The sequence below is a fragment of the Vanessa atalanta genome, chromosome 8, assembly GCF_905147765.1.
Source record: "Vanessa atalanta chromosome 8, ilVanAtal1.2, whole genome shotgun sequence".
In the NCBI taxonomy this organism is placed as follows: Eukaryota; Metazoa; Arthropoda; class Insecta; order Lepidoptera; family Nymphalidae; genus Vanessa; species Vanessa atalanta.
Window position 1 is genome coordinate 5,281,876 of NC_061878.1, and position 18,582 is coordinate 5,300,457.

Consider the following 18,582-nt stretch of genomic DNA (forward strand, 5'->3'; position numbering starts at 1 on the left):
TAACTTTCTAAGCGTTTTGTCAATTGTTAGATTTGTTACAAGTCCTTCAGTTTTAGTACCTAATCATTAAAAACTATTTTCGTAATATATATTTATCATAAAATATTTTATAAAACTTAAGCCAGTAATTACAAAGATTTAAGCTGTCATTGCGACTATAATGTGATGACGTAGATATCAAAGAATGGTACATAAAACAAACCTGTAAACTTTAAGCATTTTAATTTCCGTTTCAACTTTATCGCAGTGTGAGGAATGAAATGGAATTATCTGACAAAGCGGACGGGATGGCGGCCAAGGTAGCACTTATGTTGATCCTTTGTTTGACTATCAAGACGAGAGCACACATAGGAAAAATGTTTTTCGTATAAAACACATTTTATAAGAAATCATTATTATTAAAATACAATGTTAATATAACTAAAAGTAATATTTTATAAAATGTAAATATAAATACTATAGTAATAATAAACTGTCCATAAATTTACCAGAAATAAAACCTTTGTCACCAACTTGATCAAAATCTGCACAAGCTTATATTATATTAATTGAGCCATTCCTTTATAATAAAATTAAAACATAGTATTTATAACGCGTACTTAATATATTAAAATTATAAAAAAAATTAAACTTTTTTTTATTTTCTCCTTCGCGTATTTTCCAGGACAACCGTATGTCAATCTCCGGCCTTCAAGCTATGTATATCTAATATATAATCAAAATATCTGGTAAATTCTGGGTAAAAGAAAGAATATTTAACATTAACTATTTAAGACACTTTCGAATTTGTAATATTTAAGTAGGAATGTCAACATTCCTCTTAATATCTGCAACAATTACAACCTCCAACGTGTCAGAACAAGACAGATCGCCGAGGCTCGATCAAGAGCGACGCGATTATCAAATTACGTTCCCCGTTTGCCATTGTAGTTGCTCTTTCGATTGTCACGGCCGATGCTCATTCCTGCCTCCGGACGGCCTCAGGTGCATCCCGAGAGGGTCGACACTGGAAATGAAAATATATATTTGACTCTCCATTACATGGCTAAAGGATGCTACCGTTAATGCTAAATCGCCCTCGACTCGCTAAGAATGTAGGTAACACTACATATTCTGTTCTCGGGTCAATTATGATTGTTTCGTGTACTGCTAGCAATTTGTACTTGTTATAAATTTAACTAACTCTATGATTGACAAAATGTTTAAATATAATTAAAATAATTTAATGTTTGCAAGTGAAAGATATGTTTTTTTTTTTAAAACATACCTTTCACATATCCTATGTGGATAGAATAAATATGTATTGTACCTATGTATTTCTATAATAGAGTAAAATACGTAGCATAATCCACCATGCTACTCTGCTGAGGGTTGGCGATTATACAAGTAGGTACATATTAGCCTTCCCTTGCTCATAAAATTATATAATACAGGGAAACCATTTACATTTTTCTTCAACATCGCGATTTGAATAGTAAGAACAGTTGAACTTTTGACAAATTCCGTTTTATTTATTAATGACCAGTTAAGATAAACTACTTTTCTATCTTCTAGGCCAGCGGTCGGCAAACTTTTGGCAGGCAAGGCCCACATAGTGGCAAATTGCAAAAAAGGCTGGCCCCACCTGTTCATAATTTTATAATATATATTATGGCTATGGCTAAGAAGGTAGAAAGCATTTTATTGCATAATTTGCTCAAGGTCATATGGATAACGATTAAAGTTCAGATCAATACCAAGTTTAGACCAGTTAATCAAAGCCCTACGCCTCTACGTATTTAAGTTACAGCACTCTAAATCTGCATATGTGAAAATGAAATAAAAAAATTGTATGAAACGTCATTGCTGTCGGAAAACGAAAACATCATACATTTGAGTTCTAGAACCTGGTTTTGAATTATTTTATGTTTTTTTTTAATATAATGTAACTGAAATTAATTATATATAAATAAGCGATAAGTGGGTGCTACCTACCCAGAACACCAAGTATAGTTTTGTCAATATTTTCCATTTGAAAAGTTTTTACTTCTGTGTGCATATTCGAAGTTAATTTGTTTTTTCTTTGCAGCCTTAAATTTAGCTCATTTATTACGTGACTTTAATTTTCAAATCTAGCCTGAGTCGCAAGAAGAAAGGTAATTTCGTTTATTATTTTTCTTTTGACGATTTAAGTTTAAATTCAAAAAGAAGTATATTCATTCATGTTTTGATAAATGTGTTTGGTAGACAATTCTTTGAAATAGTAGTAATATTACTTTTCTAAGCATTTAGTAAATGTTGATATTCAAATTATAGCAAAATATTTGTTATGAAATGTTAGATTTACACCGATGATTGTTATCTACTAAACAAACATTTAAGTTTGAGTAACGTAATGTAGATACGGAAGGCTAGTCATTTCTGGTATTCCTTTGAATAATGTGATCATGATAATTTTACTTTAAATACAATATTACTTATTATTTTAAATATAAATAATTATAAAATGGAATACAGATTGGATAATAACACTAATAAACATCACGCTGACTGCCGATTTAGGAGGTAAGCAATTAAAAAACATTCTTATAAGTTCAAGTTCAAATTAATAGAATACTTAGTTATATCTTCATAAAACTGTAGGACATATTCATATCATCTAATTATAAAGTTAACCAAAATGTAGATTGGAGTCATAAACCTTGTCGCATTCCTTTACTTTTTGTTATTGTATCAAAAACTTCGTTTTACACTTTATTTAATGGTAAATTTGATATCAATATAAGTTTTTCGTTATTTGAATACATTCGGTAAATAATATAAATAATTTGTCAGTATAAATACTATCTCGTTTGATTTTTCCAGACATATAAAACAAAGGATATCGATACGGCGACAAAACAAACGCGTGGTCTTCAAAACAGGAGAGTTAAACTTCGAAAAATCTTCCTCGGAAACTCCGTTTCGTATAATACCTGATATTATTTCAAAGTTTATAGATGCGAGGTGGAGATGGAGCCTAATATTTTGCATTCTAGTTTACATTTTAATATGGTTCTTATTTGCATCTATTTGGTGGCTTATTCTTTATTTACATGGAGATCTTAGAGAAGAAAATTTGCCCAGTGCCAACAACGGAACAATTTGGAACCCATGCGTTCGAGAAATTTACAGTTTCACGTCTATTTTTCTATTCAGTATTGAAATACATACCACAATAGGCTATGGCAAGAGAGCTATAACGCTAGAATGTCCTTCGGCTATGTTAACCATGTGCATCGAAGGTATAGCAGGACATTTTACGCAAGCATTAATTGTTGCGATAGTTTTCGCAAAACTAACAAGACCAAAAAATCGAGCACAATCCCTTATATTCTCAAAAAGTGCTATTATTAATCAAAGAGATACACATTTGTGTTTGATATTCAGGGTAGGAAATATAAGAAAATCGAGGATAATAGCATCAAAAGTGAATGCTTATTTAATTCAATATGAAAGGAAATCAGATGATGATATCATAGTGAACAATGAACAAATTAATTTACGCGTTAAAGTTGATGCATGCGATGACATACTATTTTTAAATCCAATATCTGTTGTTCATAGAATTGATAGTGACAGTCCTTTCTATAACATGTCTGCCCAAGATATGTTGAATTCAGATCTAGAGATAGTAGTCGTCTTTGAAGGCATCATCGAATCGACGGGACAGACTGTTCAAGCAATATCGAGTTACACCAGTCAAGAGATAATGTGGGGCCGACGATTTTCACAGCTGATACATTTTCAAAAGAATAAGCAAGGTTATGTAAAAGATTTCTCAAAGTTTGATGAAATGTGTCGAGTGAATACACCACTTTGTAGAGCGAAAGAACTAGATGGTTATTTTGAAAATAGAAAACGTTTATCGTCTGTACTTACGTGAGTGATCAGCACCTTCACTTATGTTACTTCTTTAGTATTTTGAATGATATTGGTTTAAGATGCGGATTTATAATCATTACTAATTTCCTCAGGTTCATAATGTCTTCATATATAGTTTTCAACGCGAACATTTGTATTTCAATGGTGGATAACCTTATTTTTATAGCTGTCAATTGTCTGGTGCATGATTTTATATCTTGATCCAATTTTAACAATTTCTTATTATTAATGTCTATATTTTCTTTTAAGAAACTTTTTGTCGTCATCATCTTTTTTATTATAATTTATTATAAACAATTACGAATAGCACAACTAGGTACTTCCTGTTTTATCACTACTGTGAAATATGAACCAACAAAATATAAAAAATGAACTGAAAACGTCAGGAAGGTGAACGATAAATAATCACAGCAAGATAAGCATTACAGCTGTAGCGATTGGCAAAATAATGATACCTAAGTAATATCAATAGCCGTTTAATTCCAATCATTTTTGAATCATTCACCTATTATCGAATTCATAAACAAAGACTACAATACTCAGAAATCTAAATAATAGGCATAAGTACATATGCCTATTCTGTACGTATTCTGTGTAAAAACTATTAAATTAATTTTCACCAATTAATTTAATGTTTTACCGAAAAACAATAAATAATTTATTTCATACATCAATAAATATATTTATTTCTTATACCATATCTATACATATCTAATACTTCGGTATATTTTCAAGATTACAATATTGTATTGGATTTTGAAAAAAATAATAATATAAATGTTATGAAACTAATACTAATATAAATTTTATGAAACTTTCATTCAGCTTGTAGTTTCCTTTTTCAAGTTAACGCTGCCATAATGATAATAAATCCACAAAAACTCAAATGTCTGCAAAGAAGTCGGAGACTTATCAATATCATCAGTAGCTCTTCAGCCCGTTAGCCATAGTTTTAGGCTACCGTAATCATGTTTGTTTAAAAATTAGAAAATAAAACATAATTTTATGAGTAAAATTTAAAACTATAAAACAGCTGATTCGAAATCTAAGTTTTTTTTTTGTTTTCCATTCGAGAAATTCATAATAAAAATATTCGAAATATTATTCAATATCTTTCATTGAATGCATTTCATAGTTAATTTAATCATTTTTTGATTATGTGTGAAAAACCTGTAGTTAAACAAATTTAATAATATAAAAATTAAGCTACGGTTAAAAATACGTAACAATAAAACATTTTGAAACGTCTGAGAACTTTATTGGTATTTATGTATAATAAATCGTAACTTATATATAAATATTACAAAACAATTATTTGCAAAAAAAATATAAAATAATAATTTGAATTTCTATATATTTTATATTATTATCTAAATAAAACTACGACATACGAGAGATATTTTACACATTAGCACATTTACATAGATTACAAGGCCATTTCTCTAAAATCTAAATTGACTACTGCCTGTGAATCATTATCGTGTTTAATGTAAGGCTGTGATGTACGTGACAGGGATTTGGGCGATCATCTAATATTAACAATAGTTCCAACATCAAAAATATTTAAAAGCTGAATGAGTACATGCTTATAATTACTTTAAGAATTTAAATTATCACATTCCTAGGTGAGTCAAACTTGTCGAAAATTCCCATTAAAATTATAAATAAACAGTCTAATCATAATATAGATCTCTACATCACACGAATGTTTTAGATTCAATCGAAACTTATAAGTTCTGCGGTATTGTTATTGTGTTCAGACTTAACGGGAGTCTGAATTTGTTGCACTTGTTGATTTGGCACTTGCTGTTGGTTAGGTGGGCCATTTCCAAAGTTCTGTTGAACTTTCATAGGTTGCCCTTGCATGTTCTGAGGTATTCCACCTTGCTGTTGCTGTTGTCCCTGACTTGTCATCTGTTGTGGTACTTGGCCTTGCATTTGTGGATGTTGCGGTGGCATAGCACCAGCCATCATATGATGAGGCATCTGTTGCCCGGGGCCCATTTGCTGTCCTTGCTGATTAGTTGCCATTGAATTAGGAGGCATTTGCTGGTTTTGGTTCATCATATTTTGGTTCGGCTGTTGTCCTTGGTGCTGAATGTTTTGACCTTGATGCTGCATGGGCTGACCTTGCATCATCACATGTTGACCCTGTTGTGTGGGGTGGACTTGCATGGGCATTGTTTGTCCTTGTGTTGATTGTGACTGTGGAATTTGTTGTCCTTGACTCTGAGACATTTGAGGTCCTTGAGTTAACTGTTGATTGTGACCAGGTAATGATTGATTCTGAATGACAGGTTGAACTGGCATATTGATAGGTTGCCCAGGTAAAGGCATTTGGGACATGTGTGGCATATTTGGGAGTTGAGCCTGTGTTTGTTGGTTACTTTGAGGATTTTGGACATTCATGGGGTATCCTGAAACAGGTATTTGTGGGTTGTTACTTGGCTGATTATTTTGCATCAATGGCATTCTCATATTTGGTAGCTGCATTGCAAACATTGGATTGTTGGGGTTGTTCTGTTGGTTCATATTTGGCTGTCCAATTGTCATTGGAGGCATTTGCTGAGCCTGATTTGGTACATTTTGTTTTTGTAATTGTTGAGGACCCTGAGGATTTTGTTGAGGAATATTCTGACCCTGTAAGCCATTCGGTACATTCGGTGGAATGATTTGATGAACGCCAGGCTGATTCGGTAAACGCATTTGTTGCATCTGTTGCAACATCATTTGCTGCTGTATTGGCAGCTGTTGGCTCATTGGTCGCATATTTGGCTGGTTCATTGGAGCTTGGACACTAGTTGGTTGTTGGTTTAATGCTACGCCAGTAGTAGACATGGCATAAGTATTGGTCATTTGTGGCATTGATTGAGATATAGTTCCCATTTGATTTACGTTCATTGGGATATTAGCTTGAGATATTTGAGTTTGGCCAGGCATGGGCATAGAACCATCAGTTGTAGGTTGGGGCATCATCTGTGGATGAAATTGAGGGTTGGCATATAAGGGCTGATTGGGATATCCGGGTTGGTACTGATGCATTGAAACTCCGGGCATGTAGAAGCCACTGTTTGCCGACATCATATACTGGTGTTTCTGTTGTTCTTGTCTCATTTGCATTTCTCTTTCTTGTTCCTATGGATTACAAGAAAATATTATTTAAGTCAATTGATTATTTTTATTTTTTTCAAACACTCATCACACTATAAACATGTGCCATACAGCAAAACGATTGAATACAAATTTCAATCATAATAAGAGGGAAAAATACAATATTAATGTTACACTGTCATTAAAATACAATAACCACAAAATAAAATGTTACTTTTACAAATATGATTAAATATTACCAAAACAAAGAAGAATTCCTTGGTGCTGAACAAATTTTACTTCAAAAATATACTCACTACAAAGATTGTTTTTTTTTTCTCGTTTTGTTTTAGTTAGTTAAATGTCTAAAGAGACTATATTATGTATATTTTAATAATCGAACAGATACATACTTGTACTCTTTGCAAAGCGAGCTGCCTTTGGTACTGCAGATACTCATGTTTTTTCTTCCTCATAGCTTGCAATTTAACTGCCATTTGCATTTGTCTTTGTCTCTCTGCGGCCTCTGCTGCTTGAGCAAGACGAGCGGCGTGTTCAGCACGCAACGTATCTAGAGCCGCACGGCTGTCGCGTACTTGGGTTATTTTATCCTATAAATAATAAATACTTTATTATAAAAAAAAGAATTTAGAAAAATGTATGGAAAATTTAATTAATTTTAAAATGGCCATTAATACTAAGTATCGTTGACAACTAGGTGTCTTTCAATTATTTTTTGACAACGAAGTAGGGTAGTTCTAGCATAATGTCAGACATGGAAGTTATCTCCTTTTATAATACAATTATCTCCTGTGCTTATCGGTAAATTAGTCTGCGCTTAAGAACAGCATCGTCATCGGAGAAAGCATGGTATATATTATGATATAATAACGCCCCTATATGTTTAGGGTCTGCTGGTCGTAATGAAGCAATAAGCCCTTACCTGCAAGCTCTCTAGATAGACTCGTTTATCATCTTGTTGTTGAATGTAACGTAATAATTTAGAATGCATCGCAGTAATGTTCATGAATAGAGTCTGTACTGACGTATCATTTGCAATTGATCGACCACTGAAACAATTTATAAACATAATTTATATAAGTATTGTTAACTTCATTTTAAGAAAGAATTATACTTGGCAACTGAATAATAATAATAATTAGATGAGAATTTCAGTAATGAATATTAACATACCGCGAGGAATTACTTTTCATTCTGTTAACAAAAATCTCCACTTGAGATTTGAGTGTTTCTACAAAATCGTCAATTTCTTTATCTTGAGCTTCATCTTCTTGATCCTTAGTAGTTGACGGCTTACTAAAATCTTGCTGAAATGTCATATATTCGAAACATTTTAAATGAAGAACAATGTTTTATTTTTATAACATAAGCAGCCCGTAATTGTCCCACTGCTGGGATAAAGGCCTCCTCTCCCGTTTATTTTTATACTTAATAATAATTCTATCAATTATAACAATGGAATATGGGCTACCACTGGCCACGAAAACAAAGACTTACATACAAAAAATAGAAACAGTTTTGCTCTACAGTATCTCCTACTATAACAATTATGTATAGGGTATGTTATATGACAGTATAGTACATACCATACAGTAGGTACTGCTGCACAACCCAAAATTCGCCCTTTTTTAATATCCATAAACTATTTTTTATATTAGTTCTAAATAGACTATGCTCTTATTTACATTATAACGCGAATAAAATGCAAAGTAACTTCTATGTGCTTATAAGAAAAAAGCTTAAAACCACTTCCATCAGATGTCCTTAGATAAAAATAATCAATATTGTTTTAGTTGTGTGTGATATATTTTTTTAAATCTTTGCGATTTAATGTAAAAAAAATGTCAAACCTCAGACGTTTCATTCGAAACATGAGAAGCAGGAGCTGTCGGCGCAGCGGCCGCGTCGCGCGACAGTCGCTGTTCCCAGTAGTTCCTGTCCAAGTAGCGAGACAGCTCGGTGTTGGAAGTTGTCGTGTGCTCCGGAGAAGCGCTCACCGAAGAGGGCGTAGGCGATACTGGAAATTATTCAAAAAAATGCTGTTAATTATTTTTATTATTATTATGTAACAGCTTTGTCAATGTTTAAAATGAATCAATCTTTATATATGAGTTATTCCTTATATAAGAGTAATTTAATACAAACTTACATAACTTAATTAATATTTATATGCAAAGATTTATTAAACATATGGATTCAAAAAATCTCTTTATATTAACTATGCAATATTTTTAAGTATTATCATATAAGGTCATCATTTTTATCAATATTTTCTTAAGCAATATTACTTGTGGGATGCAAAGTTGGCTCTGGTGCAATGAAAGATCTAGATCTTCGTTCTTTCTCTTTTTGTTCAGCTTCAGATTGGCTAAGGGCGAGGGCCAATTGAAGTTCCTCCTCCTCTTGAAGTTCCTCAGCTGACTTTCCAGGGCGTTTCTATAACAATTTATTAGTGACAATTAGTAATTACGTAATTTTATTAAAATTATTTATTCTACTAATTTAGCTTTATTTGTTAACAGATACCACATACTTTATACCTTATTGCCTCCTATATACAAAAAATAAAATAATATTTTGCTATACATAAGTGCTACCTCACCCAAAAGTAAGTGAATGCTATAAATTAATCAATCTGTAGGTTTTAGCAGTAGTATGTTAGAATAAAGTACAATATACTAAGTCAGATTACCATTCTTAACCAAACAAAACAGTCTTTTATATCAATAAATCAAATTCAGAATGTACATTCTATGGAGAAGAACTAGCATGAAACTCAGTTGTTACTCTTTTCTGGCAATCAGTTGTGTAGATTATTAAATACAATAATTTAATTTTTACTTATACCACATGGAAATCAACGAATACAGAATACACATTTTTTATCATCTATATAATCCTTTATTAATTGGCAAAGCTATAACAGGGATACCATATCAGTATTATAACTATACAAAAATTAATTCTTCTTGCCATAAAAATATACAAAATTAGTTATTTAAATATTACAAATGAAAGTTTTAACAGTATAAATAAAAATGTTTTTACATATATACTAATCAAATAATTATAAGTCAATTTTATTTCCACTGATATGACCTTACTTATACTTTTATAGTGGTAAATATATATTAAAAATAAAAATGCATAGATTGTATTATATAAATTTATTTAAAAATTATAAATGTATTTTAAGCAATGGCAGTACATTTAAAGAGTAGTACATTATCAAAACCTAACAACTAAAATGTTTGAATAATATGTCATAGTCATGATTTACTACTATCAAAGTAAGAAATTAATTTTGCTTCAGCCTCCTCACAAATTTGGGTGTTTCAGGAACTGTTATAGGTGCAATTGACTTTTCTGGAACAAATGGGTTTAATGAAGGTACTGGTTTTGCATGATGTACCAGTTTAGCTCTCAATTCTGATACTGCTCGTTCTTCTGCCTCTAGCAGCTCTTTTTCTCTTTGCTGTTTTGATTTTTCATTTTCTTCTTCTTTTTCCTTTAACTGTTTGTCAAATATTTCTCTTTCTGCAGCTCGTTTTTCTGTAGTCAATGCAAATGGAACAGCCTTAACCAAATGTACTGGTTGAAGAACTGGTTTAAAAGGCTCTTTATAAAGAACTGTGGCTGGTTTAGCTTCAAATTTGACATGATTTTCTTTATTCTCTGAAGAAGCATTAGAAATACTGCATCCAGAAGTAGCACATTGCATCCGTTTCTTCACAGCTACTGGTAAAGGCTGTGCCTTGAACTGAGAGGCAAGTCTACGTTCCTCTTCCAACTGTTTCTTAATTCTTTCTTCTCGCTTTTTCCTTAATTCTTCATCCCTTTTTTCAAAAGAAAATGGCTCTGGTTTAACTGGACCGTGACGCTGCATTGTTTTCTCACATTTATCCATTTTCTTAGCATTGGCTGGTGGGTCAGTATGCTTAGTTTCACATTTAAGATGATCCGCAGAATTAGCTCGTTTGTAACGAAATTTCGGGCTAATTGGTTTAGTCACATGTGGAACTGGCTTTATTGGTATTTGAGGTTTTTCGAATATATGCTTTGGAGCTGGACGAGCTTTAAAATTATGAGTTAGTCCAGGAGATTGAGCCATTTTTTTTTGTATTTCAGTCAATTTGAAAGGTTCAGGAACAGTAATAGGCTTCCTATGTACTTCAGGCAAATGTATAGGTCCTTCAATAACAGATTTAGGAATTGGATTAGCTTTAATTTTGAATTTTCTAATTTCTTCTAATTCCATTTCTTCTTTCTCTTTTTGAGAAAGAATATGTTGTGGTCTTGAGCGCGCTTTACATCTTAACATAGGGGACTGCGGAACAGTTAAACCGGAGGGACCTCCGTAACCTTTAGGACGAAATGACTTCGGCCGAGACGAACGGAATCTATCAGGAGTATCTCTCTGGTAATGGTATATAGCTTCAGCCATGGAAACAAATTTAGTTTTTGATAATTCTTGGGGCTGTCCTGTTGGTCGCCGATGTCGATGATACACATCTTCTTTTGTGTCCGTGAACTCCAATTTTATCAAGTCTTCTCGAAGTGATGCTACGTCATTCATGGATAAAGATTTTCTCATTCCACCATAATCATTTTCAAAACAATCCAAGTTGTTATGATCACCAAAATCTTCCTCAATGGGTGTTACAGGTTCTTCCTTTATATGTAATTTTCCGCTCGGCGTGAAATACATTTCACCTCTAAAATTAGTCACGTAACTTTTAGCCATTTTTGATGTTTAATGATAAAGTATAAAAAACTATAATGTTATTTTCCGCGTAGATCCTGCACCGTTATTTTAAACGAATTTCAAATCGAAACTGTTGTCAATTGTCACTTTGTTTCGTAGTACAAAGGTTATGTTGCCATAACCAAGAAAATTATTGACACGATATATTTTTTTTAATTCGATAAATATTTAAGTTAAAAAAGATAACGATTAAAATAAATAAATAATAAATAAAATAAGCGAGAATACATTTTATTTGCTTAAAATATTTCTCTTATTTCTTGATTAATTAAACTTCTAAACGAAACTAGCGTAGTTGTCAACGTCAAAACAATATTTGTTCAATGCCAAAGACAGTAAGAACAGTTGAACAGTGAGCTGTTATTATTCTATTTTCTTAAATATCTTAGTATATTCAAAGTTTTTCAAATAATGGCACAAGCATTACCAAATCCTAACACTTTGTTACCATTGGAACTTGTCGATAAATGTATAGGATCTAGAATTCATATAATCATGAAAAATGATAAAGAAATGGTGGGAACATTGCAAGGTTTTGACGACTTCGTAAACATGTTATTAGATGATGTGACCGAATATGAATCAACGCCAGAAGGACGAAAAATTACGAAATTAGATCAGATATTGCTCAATGGTAACAATATTGCGATGTTGGTGCCGGGCGGCGAGATGCCAGGAGAGTCTTATGATGGACAGTAATAAATAACATGGTTGTAGACTAATAAACATACATATAAGCAAATTTATGTTTTATTACCTCATTAAATCATATCATCTATAATAGCAAAAATGTTGCTGAGGTGTAAAATCAAGCCAAATTGAATATGAACAAAGTAATTAACAATAACCTCACTTTTCAGTTTACACTGTTTTGGTAAGACTGGTATGATATTCATCATAATATTATTGATCATTATATTATGAACTTAGACTAGTGAACCACTCTGTCTTTACATTGGCGCAATTTATAAATAAAGATGAAAAGTGCACTTGGAAATAAAATATTACATAGATATACAAGATTCAAATTTCGTTAAAGTTGAATCTGTAATGTTACAATCAGTTTTTTGCAGTGAATAGATTTTTTGGTTGCATATAATTTAGAATCTATGATATTATCTTCTACAATATTTATTGAAATGATATAGTGTAAATGATAATTTTAATCAATATTATATATTAGAGATGAAACGGATAGCAGTTTGACTGGATACCGGATATTCGGCCGACCATGTGGCCGGATAGCCGGGTATCCGGCCGCCGGATATCCGCCTCATCTCTAATATATATACAAGGTAACTACCATTTGTCTGGAAACGATTATAAGGAATTGGAGAAAATGGATTTGCAATTAAATTTAAAGTTTCTTGTAATATTTCAATATGGTTGTTATGAGTGTGTGTTAGTAGATAGACTCAAGTTATTGTGAAGTTTTCTGTAGGCCGTTTTAAAACCAACTATTTTCTAGTAAATTATTTTATTTTTTTCCTAATTTTTATCCAGCTTCTATTTATAAGAAAGTAGTCTGTTAAATAAAACACTCAAAGTTTAGCCATTTTGGACTTAATAATAATTTATCAATAAATTATATATAAAATATATTCACTCTCTATTAGTGAACCATATGGTTATATGACACTCAGTTTTGATATAACCATATCAAATCTGAGTGGTTTAGAAGAAGATAGCAGAAATGCTGAAGCAGAGAGCAACTTTGTTTTATACTATTTATCATATTATTATTTTTAAAATTAGATTATAGAAGTGGTATTGTGCTTTGCAATTTCACACTCTTTAAATTTTGATTATTCATATTGACTAACATGGCAAGTTTAAGTGATTAATAAATAAAGAATTAATGTATTTTATTATCAGTTGTAAACTTGGGGTAATATTGTAATAACCTTTATTAAAAGTATAGCAACTCGCATTATTGCCTCCACTGGCGAGAGAATGTTTCATTTCTGCCCAGAGGATGAGAAATGTGATTCAATGCAAATTTTCTCACATTCTTGCCATCATTCCATTTTAAATTTTTGTATATACATATAATTAAGACCTTAATGTAAATAATTATGTTTCATGTCATATTAACCCATGGAAGTCTTTAGAAAAGGATATCCATAAATCAAAACCTATAAAAATAAACAGATTGTTGTTATAGATGCGTCAGAATTGCATAATATACTACCAAATTATAACAAATTTTATTTTGTAATAATAACCAATACCAGCATTTCATTGTAATAAGAATCATTGTATATGTAATATATAAATCTATATATACCTGTGCTGGAGCTGGGCCATAGTCATTAGCTGTATCGACGATTTCTAATTTTGCAGTTGAAGATGGTGGACGGCTTACTTTATCAAAACAGGCATCACACACTCGGACCTAAGAATTTTGTAAAAATGATGTTTACACTATTGAAGATAAAACACTGCACAACATTTTATTAACATGTCTTACCTCTTTTTCAATACCGAATTTAGGTAATGTTGATGTTTTGGAACTGCACTGTTGACAGAATACTTGACCACATGCACGGCAGTGGTGACGGCGTACCATCAACGTGAATGCTGTGCGGCATCTAATTAATTTAAAGATGTTAAATATCGAAATTAAAAGGAAAATAGACATTATAAAAATAGAAAAAAATCAAACCTGTGACAAACTTCTCCGTCAGCCCACTCAGGTGCAGTGTCGGCAGAAAACATTGCGTCTGATTCTTTGAGCGGTGGGAATTTGTGTCCGCCTTCAGCTTTTAGAATATTAACTGTATCCTGTTAAAAATAATGTCGGCTCTACGAAATGATTTTTTTAAGTATAAGTTTATAAATATATATTTAAGAGGATAATAATATTTTTTCAACAAAACTTCAAATGAAACTGCAAAAGGTGTTTTGTTTTGTCTGAGACTGAGATATGACTCATGTGGTGACTGATAATGTGATAATGAAGGTGTAAACGTCATATACTCATATAATACTACAATAAGTAGTTCAACAACCTTTTATTATGATTTTTTATTTTATTCCGTTTTAAAAACAATTTTAATGCATAATCATACACAGTTGCACAATGTTTACACCAAGTACCTATTATTATTAGCCCATTGACTTTACTGTGGACTTCTTAACAACGTACAGCCGATGAATAATAACAATTGAATCAATAATTAAGTATCAATCATATGTTACACGATTATTACACACAACTTCGTAAATAAAGTACGACACAATAGCAGTCTTAGGTACACGGGCCTGAGGCAATGTGCGCTTAATTAGATAAAGGAAAGATCAATAATAATATACAATTACTACATAAGCGAACCGTGTGGGACGACAATCTTAAATATTAAAAGGAATATTATCAGATATGAACACAAAAATAAGTCGTGAAATTTACATCGCCATGCGATTTGATGTTTTGCCTATATCCAAAAGGAAGACTGAGTCTAAGAAAAAAAAATTATATTAGCGTTTTTTATTTTATTTAAATGTTCTTGTGTCACTTACTTACTATAAAATATATATAAAAATTTGTGATGATGTTGGTGATGCGTCTTGCACCGTCGGATAGTTCGCAAAATTTATCTTGCCTAAATTATATATTGGTCTTACCCCGATCAAATTCAAAACTACGCTGGTATAATCTTATTTTTTAGCATTATCAGCCCGTAAATGTCCCACTGCTAGGATAAAGGCCTCCTCTCCCTCTGAGGAGAAGGTATGGAGCATATTCCAACACGCTGCTCCAATACGGGTTGGCGGAATACACATGTGGCAGAATTTCGTTGAAATTAGACACATGCAGGTTTCCTCATGATGTTTTCCTTCACCGCTGAGCACAAGATGAATTATAAACACAAATTAAGCACATGAAATTTCAGTGGTGCCTGCCTGGGTTTGAACCCGAAATCATCGGTTAAGAAGTATGCGTTCTAACCACTGGGCCATCTCGGCTCATATCTCGGCTCGGGTATAATCTTACAACTTATTAATTATGAAGGTATAAACTTTCTATGCATTAAGATCCTTATATTTTTTTTAATTGAACGCCAGTAAAAGTTGCAGTCGTTAGTGGTTTTGTGGACATACAATATTGTTTTCACCACACGTCAGTATCAACCTTCGTTGGATGTATTATACTATCCGCCTTAGGGTGAGTATAGATTAAACTAAACTATTGTAACGTTTTTTCCGAATGCGAAACGCTACGCTCGACGTAATACTCACGGCAACTAAGCATAAGCGTAGCTATATTTTCGTTCGGTATCTATTCGTCTAAAACCGATGACGTGATTGACAATAATTACGTTCAATGGAGATCAATTTAAGGTGTGTACCCTCCTCCTTTACACCGATAAAAGAGAAGTGTACAAAACGGCCTATAATAAACAAAGTTTTATTAATATTCATGTATTATATTGTATAACAAGAGAAAAAAAATATTTAAGATTAAAAATTCATTTGACTTATGCTCGTTTTATGTACATTTGAAAAAACGTGAATGTCCAGTCTATGAAATAGGGAGGTAATTAGTACCTCTGTTAATTTTTAATAGTTTATGATTTTACTGGTATAGGTAATATTTAGATTATGTATTTAAACTATTGTTATATTCATATAATAATAAATATAAATGTAAATAATCACTTATTGATAATTGGATAATATTTTACAAACACTGTACGGAATTTTTTTAACAAACAATTGGCGAGACTTTAACATCTGCCATATCATAAGCTTGTTCTTTAAGTACTTATGTGACATTGGGAATATTTTTCCTGTAGTGATTTTTGTTTTATAAAATGCCTGCGATATTGGGATTGCTTGCCCAACTGACTGCAACTTAATTTTGGACTAAGTTTTATTTTCCGCACATTACTATTTACCTTAGCATTTCACATTTGGGACCACCAATTTTGTCTATGTGGTTTGCATATGATGATATATTAATTAAATATAGTGTACATGTAATGTTCTTTGAAAAAAAAGCTGCAATACTTTTTTGTTTAGTTTGTATAAACATACATCATTTTGTCTATTCTGTAGTTGAATCAGATAGAATCATATTCACTTTTAGTATTTTAAAACTTGATACTCTTGATACTTGATGATTATTATGTCCACTCCAGGCAGAGTTTGTGTGGCTCATCTTCAAAATGTAAATAAAAATTGTCAACAAACCTGAACAGCTCTGTATTTGGGATTATTTCTAAAAGCAAATGCCCAAGCTTGAATCAATTCCAGAATCTTGGTTTTTAAGTTTTCGTGTTGAGTGGTTTTCACCAAATCACGGAGCATTTCACAGAAAGCCTTTGATGCCACCTCATCATGAACTCCTGAACCTATGACAAATAAAATCTATCAGTTTGATAGGTTATTTTCCTTATTGTAAGGTAAAAATTATACCACAGTAAGAGTATTGCAAAAGTTTATTTTTTTATTGTCTTATTTATACTATAATGTAACATTTAGAGCAATGATGAATTAATTTAATTTAAAGCAATACTATTCACTGGTTTTAGCACTATTCATTGGTTTGGTCAAATCAACTCAAAATTAAGGGATCTCAAAAATGAACTTACCACAATTTTTTACTATACTTTCAAGCACCAAGAGTGCAAACATAGCCTGGTGAGGATTTTGTGAGTATAGTTTCTTCTTCACAGCAACAACTGCATATTTCGGTCTAAAAATATAATAATTAAATAATAAACAAAATAAATTGATGACATTGAAATAATTAATTGCTTTGGTTAAATGACAATAGAAGAGGTATTAAAATGTTACTCACGAACAATCATTTTGTCTAATTAAATCACAAATTTGTAAGATAGAGGGCCAATCGGGATCTAGGCGTAGATTACTTGTCGCTTTATCTAGAACAAATTAGAAAATATTTCAACATATCAGCAACGATTGTAAATATTTATAAAGATACAAGAATGTTTATTTTTTTTCGAAACAAATGGTACCTCTAACTGAAATCAGTCTTTAACAAAAAAGAAAGTGATGCAAATTAGATAAAATAATCATTGACTAATGTTATGTGAGTAAGATAACGTAAGAAATCTTGCAACTATTAATAGAAATGTATAAACAGAATGTCAATATACAAACCAAGTAACTTATCAAAATTATTAGCACGAAACATTTTTAATACTATTAACGTAGACAGCAAACAAACTTTTGTTTTAGATAATCAACTATGATGATTCTTCAATGGACAGAAAAATGACAGCTCACTTTGTCAATTTTCTTCTTTTTTTTGTTTCTTGTATATTGGTCAAATTGTACGTCATTGTTAGTACTCACAGAGCCAGAATAATTTTATTTTCCAGATAAAAATTAAGAAAATTTATTAGACATTGTATAACCAAAGATTTTGAAAAAAGGGAAGGTATATAAGTGCCTTACTTTTTTCATAAAATCTTTAACATACAGCATCACAATTACTGTATTGAACTGAATAAATAAGAAAAGAATTAAACACATAATTGTTGATATAATTCAAATTTAAAATATCATTATATGAAATACTTTTCGATCTAAGCACTTTCCAAATCATATATTATTGAACAAACATTTTCACAATATCAATTTAATCTTTTGATAACATATTTTATGGAAAAAGATTAACCAACTATTAAATTAAAATTAAGTAACTATAAATTATACATTCAAATCATTAAGTAATTAGAATTGTGAATCTACGATAAATGGATTTCATAATACCTACTTACAATATGTCATATGTGTAGATTTCAAGTTCTGTATTTACATATTTGTAAATT

The 18,582-nt window shown here is 31.4% G+C and overlaps 4 protein-coding genes across 4 annotated transcripts; 2 read left to right on the forward strand and 2 right to left on the reverse strand.

Moving 5' to 3' along the window:
- The first annotated feature begins 2,416 nt into the window (after positions 1-2,416).
- On the forward strand, positions 2,417-4,516 carry LOC125065749 (inward rectifier potassium channel 2-like). The gene is made up of 2 exons (XM_047673546.1): positions 2,417-2,544; positions 2,845-4,516. The coding sequence occupies exons 1-2, from the start codon at positions 2,486-2,488 to the stop codon at positions 3,902-3,904; spliced, it is 1,119 nt and encodes a 372-aa protein (XP_047529502.1). The 5' UTR covers positions 2,417-2,485; the 3' UTR covers positions 3,905-4,516.
- A 742-nt stretch (positions 4,517-5,258) lies between these two features.
- Positions 5,259-18,040, reverse strand: LOC125065582 (hepatocyte growth factor-regulated tyrosine kinase substrate). Its single transcript, XM_047673274.1, has 13 exons — positions 17,909-18,040; positions 17,583-17,667; positions 17,374-17,477; positions 16,973-17,133; positions 14,445-14,563; positions 14,250-14,370; positions 14,067-14,174; positions 9,303-9,450; positions 8,865-9,031; positions 8,188-8,321; positions 7,937-8,063; positions 7,407-7,604; positions 5,259-7,038 (listed from the first exon to the last, which is right to left on the reverse strand). Exons 1-13 carry the CDS (start codon positions 17,940-17,942, stop codon positions 5,620-5,622), a joined length of 2,925 nt encoding a protein of 974 aa, XP_047529230.1. The 5' UTR covers positions 17,943-18,040; the 3' UTR covers positions 5,259-5,619.
- On the reverse strand, positions 10,178-11,859 carry LOC125065583 (targeting protein for Xklp2 homolog). The gene has a single exon (XM_047673275.1). It carries the CDS (start codon positions 11,756-11,758, stop codon positions 10,313-10,315), a length of 1,446 nt encoding a protein of 481 aa, XP_047529231.1. The 5' UTR covers positions 11,759-11,859; the 3' UTR covers positions 10,178-10,312.
- Positions 12,099-12,521, forward strand: LOC125065584 (U6 snRNA-associated Sm-like protein LSm5). Its single transcript, XM_047673277.1, has one exon. The coding sequence runs from the start codon at positions 12,191-12,193 to the stop codon at positions 12,476-12,478; it is 288 nt and encodes a 95-aa protein (XP_047529233.1). The 5' UTR covers positions 12,099-12,190; the 3' UTR covers positions 12,479-12,521.
- Positions 18,041-18,582: the final 542 nt, after the last annotated feature.

Bases quoted from the DNA above. Each gene is read 5' to 3' on its own strand.
- LOC125065749 (XM_047673546.1), top strand. From the start codon at position 2,486: ATGGAATACAGATTGGATAATAACACTAATAAACATCACGCTGACTGC. The intron at 2,545-2,844 runs GTAAGCAATTAA...TGATTTTTCCAG, and splicing joins GCTGACTGCCGATTTAGGAG to ACATATAAAACAAAGGATAT.
- LOC125065583 (XM_047673275.1), bottom strand. From the start codon at position 11,758: ATGGCTAAAAGTTACGTGACTAATTTTAGAGGTGAAATGTATTTCACG.
- LOC125065584 (XM_047673277.1), top strand. From the start codon at position 12,191: ATGGCACAAGCATTACCAAATCCTAACACTTTGTTACCATTGGAACTT.
- LOC125065582 (XM_047673274.1), bottom strand. From the start codon at position 17,942: ATGTTTCGTGCTAATAATTTTGATAAGTTACTTG. The intron at 17,478-17,582 runs GTGAGTAACATT...TTATATTTTTAG, and splicing joins ATTAGACAAAATGATTGTTC to ACCGAAATATGCAGTTGTTG. The intron at 7,039-7,406 runs GTATGTATCTGT...TGTAATCCATAG, and splicing joins TCGCTTTGCAAAGAGTACAA to GAACAAGAAAGAGAAATGCA.